General features: G+C 56.9%; 3 protein-coding genes across 3 annotated transcripts in view; 2 read left to right on the forward strand and 1 right to left on the reverse strand.

Moving 5' to 3' along the window:
* Positions 1-399: 399 nt before the first annotated feature.
* On the forward strand, positions 400-1,705 carry ENH_00007220 (hypothetical protein; the record flags this gene model as incomplete). Its single annotated transcript, XM_013578576.1, has 2 exons — positions 400-671; positions 1,220-1,705. Coding segments are annotated over 2 exons (758 nt in total), but the record flags the coding sequence as incomplete, so codon positions are not given.
* Positions 1,706-2,119: 414 nt separating this feature from the next.
* On the reverse strand, positions 2,120-3,432 carry ENH_00007230 (hypothetical protein, conserved; the record flags this gene model as incomplete). The annotated part of the gene is made up of 2 exons (XM_013578577.1): positions 2,120-2,133; positions 2,286-3,432. The coding sequence occupies 2 exons, from the start codon at positions 3,430-3,432 to the stop codon at positions 2,120-2,122; spliced, it is 1,161 nt and encodes a 386-aa protein (XP_013434031.1).
* Positions 3,433-4,270: 838 nt separating this feature from the next.
* ENH_00007240 (hypothetical protein, conserved) overlaps positions 4,271-5,000 on the forward strand; it is a gene marked incomplete at both ends in the record, with an annotated part of 3,124 nt that continues 2,394 nt past the window's right edge. Inside the window, one exon of the mRNA XM_013578578.1 lies at positions 4,271-4,870. Coding sequence (XP_013434032.1) covers positions 4,271-4,870 — 600 coding nt within the window. The remainder of the gene's footprint in view (positions 4,871-5,000) is intronic.

Here is a 5,000-nt window from a genome sequence, read left to right on the forward strand (position 1 = left end):
GCAGCAGCAGCAGCAGCAGCAGCAGCAGCAGCAGCAGCAGCAGCAGCAGCAGCAGCAGCAGCAGCAGCAGCAGCAGCAGCAGCACTTTGAACTCCACTTGGCTCAAAACTAAAAAGAATGTCAATAATGATGATTACAATATTAATTATAATCGTAATAATATCCTGATGTAACTAAAAACAATACTGCGCAGTCGTCGAAAGAGGCAGCAGCAGCAGCAGCAGCAGCAGCAGCAGCAGCAGCAGCAGCAGCAGCAGCAGCAAACGGACCACTCAGCAAAGTGTAGGTAACGTAGATGCCCGCATCGGCCAGCAGCGCAGCAGTTGCTTTTGCTGCTGCGCTTTGTGCGGAGCCAACAACAATAACAGAGAAGTCTAGGCCTTGCTTCTTCGCCTGCAGCAGCAGCAGCAGCAGCAGCAGCAGCAGCAGTACTGCAGCGGCAGCGGCCCGAACTGCTGCATCCCGGCCGGCAGCAGCAGCAGCACAGCACAGTTGCAGCAGCAGCGCCGCAGCAGCAGCAGCAGCAGCACGACCGCAGCAGCGGCGCTGCTGCTGCCGCTGCGCTCCCGCGCCCGCTGCAGCAGCAGCAGCAGCAGCAGCAGCAGCAGCAGCAGCAGCAGCAGCAGCAGCAGGACCTGGAGGAGGGCGCAGTTGATGGCAGTGGACTTTCCGTAGACCAAAATGCAGTCTCCGTTTTGAATAATTTGCTTCTCAACAACTGCTGCTGCCATTAAACAAGCAGCAAAAACTCGGCCGTGCACAAACATGTCTATGTCCCGACTCAGACGCACACGCGTCTCCTCCAGCTGCAGCAGCGCGTAGCCTGCAGCAGCAGCAGCAGCAGCAGCAGCAGCAGCAGGTGCAGCTGCAGCAGCCGCAGCAGCGGCAGGTCCAGCTGCAGCGCAGCAGCAGCAGCAGCAGCTGCTGCGCAGCAGCAGCAGCAACCCCCCGCCGCAGCGCAGCCACCGGGCGCTCGGCGGCAGCCGCCGCGCGAGCAGCAGCAGCAGCAGCAGCAGCAGCAGCAGCAGCAGCAGCCCAATTAATTAATTAATTAATTAATTAAATTAATTAATTAATTAATTAATTAATTAATTAATTAATTAATTAATTAATTACTCGAAAGCCGCCGCTTCAGCCAGCGAATAGTCCCCCCCATGGCCAGGCTGTGCTGCCGGCAATTTGTGATGAAGTTTATTTGCCGGTCGAGCGTTTGCTTCAGGTGTCTGTCCACCGCCTGGAACGGCGGCGGCGAGTAGTCTTCGATGAACCGCTGAAACGCTGCAGCAGCAGCAGCAGCAGCAGCAGCAGCAGCAGCAGCAGCAGCAGCAGCAGCAGCGGGAGCGCGAGGGGTGTGGCGGCGGCAGCGGGGGACCACGCGGAAGCGGCGGCGCTGCGCTGCTCGCGAGAGCAGCAAGCGGCGAACCAGCAGCAGCAGCGAGGCTCCAGCAGCAGCAGCAGCAGCAGCAGCAGCAGCAGCAGCAGCAGCGCCGCAACCCCGCAGCAGCAGCAGCTGCTGCTGCTGCTGCTGCAGCAGCAGAGGCGCTTCCAGCGAACGCAGCACCCAAGCAGCAGCAACACCGCCACAGCAGCAGCAACGCCCGCCCCTGCCCACGTCGCACCACCCCCACCCCCAACACCGCAGCAGCAGCAGCAGCAGCAGCAGCAGCAGCAGCAGCAGCAGCAGCAGCAGCAGCAGCACCTGTGAGCATGGCGACAGTCCTCGCGTTGCTGCCAGCTATGCGTCTGCAGGCCATCTGCAGCCCCACGCGGAGAACAGCAGGATGGATTTTCTCTTGGCGAAAGTTGGAAAGAAATAACAGCGAAGGCGGCAGCCGCAGCGCAGCAGCAGCAGCAGCAGCAGCAGCAGCAGCAGCAGCAGCAGCGCCGCCAGGGCGGTGCGGCTTCGTCCCTGCGCAGCCCCACACTTCCACTTTATTATTTATTTAATTATTTAATTTAATTTAATTTAATTTAATTTATTTAATTTATTTAATTAATTTAATTAGTTTAATTAATTTAATTAATTTAATTTAATTAATTGATTTAATTTAATTAATTAATTGTTTTATTTTATTTCACTTTCTTTACTCTTTGGCCCCCTGCTGCTGCTGCTGCCCATTCAGAGCCTTCCACCCCAAATAAAAAAACAAAAAAACAACCAATAAATAAATAATAAATAAATAAATAAATAAATAAATAAATAAATAATAAATAAATAAATAATAATTAATTAATTAATTAATTAATTAATTAATTAATTAATTAATTAATTAATTAATTATTACCAACTAGTTTGCCTCTGCCGCAGTAGTCCGTGAAGCTGTCTTTTGGAATTGCAAATCTTTCAAAAGGGGCCAAGTGCGAAAAGGGGCGAAAGGGGAAGTGTCGGGGGCAGCAGCTGCTGCTGCTGCTGCTGCTGCTGCTGCTGCTGCTGCTGCTGCTGCTGCTCGCGAAGCTCGACGGGCACGCTGTCTGTACACCCCGACTTATGAACTGCTTCTCAGCAGCAACAGAAAACCGAGACTCCAAACGCCGAGAAGAAAACCCCCTTGAATAGTCTGCTGCTGCTGCTGCTGCTGCTGCTGCAGGTGCTGCTGCTGCTGCTGCAGGGGCTGCTGCTGCTGCAGGGGCTGCTGCAGGCCCAGCTGCTTCCGATGGGGGCCCTTTGCGCAAAGCCCCTGCTGCTGCTGCGTCTTGTGACGCTGCTGTTGCTGGCGCTGCTGCTGCTGCTGCTGCTGTCGCTGCCGCTCCTGCTGCTGCTGCTGCGGTGGGACCTGCCCCTGCGGCTGCTGTCGCTGCTGCTGCTGCTGCTGCTGCTGCTGTTTGTACTGCGCTGTCCTGTCTTGCAAACCCCACACTCCGCGACAGCTGTCGAGACACCCCGAAGCCCTCAGAAGAGCTGCTGCGCAAACAAGAGGGGCCTGCAGCAGCAGCAGCAGCAGCAGCAGCAGCATTTGCTGGCTTCACTGCAGCAGCAGCATTTGCTGGTTTCACTGCAGCAGCAGCACCAGCTGTGACTACAGCAGCAGCGCCGTCGCGCTGATTTCCATCAGCCTCGCTGCGCCCGTCTGCTTCTGCTGCTGCTGAGGATGAATCTGCTGCATCTGCTGCTGCTGCTGGTGCTGCATCTGCTGCTGCTGCTGGTGCTGCAGCAGCTGCTGCTGCTCCATCGGCTACTGCATGGGAGTCTGCAGCAGCAGGCTTGTTATCTGTCTGGTCAGCTGCTGCTGCTGCTTCAGGCGGAGCGTCTGTCTGTTTTGCTGCTGCTGCTGCTGCAGCTGGGGCGTCGTCTGCGTGCTGAGCCGCTGCAGCAGCAGCAGCAGCAGCAGCAGCAACAGCAGCAGCAGAAGCCTGGCGAACCTGCGTCTCGAGGCCGTCAGCGTCTGGCCGCTTCTCCTTCGGAGATCGCAAAAAACTTCGAAGTTTATTCATTTTGAAGGAGCTGCAGTTGCTGCTGCTGCGTCATTGCTGCTTGCGGTGTACGTACAGCAGCGCGGCAGCAGCAGCAGCAGCAGCAGCAGCGGCAGCAGCAGCGGCAGCCCCGGAGAAACGGCGATCCCGCTGCTGCTGCTGCTGCGGCGGCGGGGGGAGACCCGAGGGCTAGCGAACAGGCAGAGTCGCCGCGCTGCATGCGCCACGCGACGGACTTGCTGCTGCTGCTGCTGCTGCTGCTGCTGCTGCTGCTCCGAGCCCATCAGAAGGCAGCAACTGAAGCTTCAAAACGAATAATAAAACAACAACTTGCCTCTGGCGCAGAGAGAGGCCCGAGCCCCACGGCCCCGTCACGGGGTGGCCAGAGCAGACATTGCCTGGCTGGGGCTGCGGCGGTCTTGCGCGGCTCCGGCGCCGTTATTTCGCGGAAAACTGCAAATTAAATGTTTTTATTTGAATTAAATTCTTTTTTTGCTGCAGATTGGTCCCTCTTTTCGCACAGACAGGCCGGGTTTCCCGGAGGATCGGGGGCGTTCTTGGCAGTCCGCGGCGGCGCTGTGCAACTTCGCCTCCCCTGCGCCGCGCAGCGCGAGATTGCGCGGTCTTCTGTTTGCAAAAGGAAAACAAATGAAAAAACAAACAAGACGAACTCCGCAGAATTTAATTTCTTTTTTCAAACTGAAATCTTCCCTCCCGACGCGGCAGGCGCTGCGGCGCGCGCTCTGCGGTGTATGCGCAGACACCCGAGCGCAGACGCCTCGCGCGTGACCGGTGGTCTTCGGCAGTTCTTTTCTTTAATTCTGCATTTTATCTTTTTTAAAACTCAACAGTCTTCCGAATGCTGCAAAAGAGGCCGCTGGAGGCCCCCGCGAGGGCCCCGCCCTTCAAGTTCCGCAGACTTGAATTCGGCCGCCTGGCCGCAGCAGTTCAGCAGCGATCTTGGCAGTTCTGCGCGGCCTCTTCGCTGAAACTTGAATTAAATGAAGTTTTAAAGGACCCTTGGAGCAGCAGCAGCGCTTTGCTGCTGCTGGAGCGCACGCGGGCTGTGCAGCTGCAGCACAGCCGCAGCAGCAGCTGCCGAGCGGCGCAGCAGCAGCTGCTGCACTGGAAGCGCCCCCGGCTCCCGCGCATGCAAAGAACCACCCCTGCAGCAGCAGTGGTCCACTGGTCACCTGTCTTCAAGTACAGCTTTCTGCCTTATTCGCAAGTGCTGCCCGCAGCAGCGCTGCTGCCGATCCCAGCTCCAGGTGTACATACACCACACGCAGCCAGCCGCATGCAAAGCGCCACCGCCGAATTAGCAGCAGCAGCTGCAGCAGCAGCAGCAGCAGCAGCAGCAGCAGCAGCAGCAAAAAGGCCGCAGGCCGTTCAGCTTTCCGCGCCTGGGGGCCGCTGTTTGTGGCGAGTTGGGGTGTACAGACACCTGGCGAAACGCCAGGTCAGTTGAACTGCTGCTCTCCAATTGCATGCAGCACTTTTTATTTTTTGATTTTGTTTGAAGCAAAGAAGAGCTGCTGCTGGACCAGTGGACCACTCAGTGGACCTCTTGCATGCAGTGGCTTTGCTGG

Source organism: Eimeria necatrix, genomic scaffold (genome assembly GCF_000499385.1).
Source record: "Eimeria necatrix Houghton genomic scaffold, Enh_scaff1204, whole genome shotgun sequence".
Lineage (NCBI taxonomy): Eukaryota > Apicomplexa > Conoidasida > Eucoccidiorida > Eimeriidae > Eimeria > Eimeria necatrix.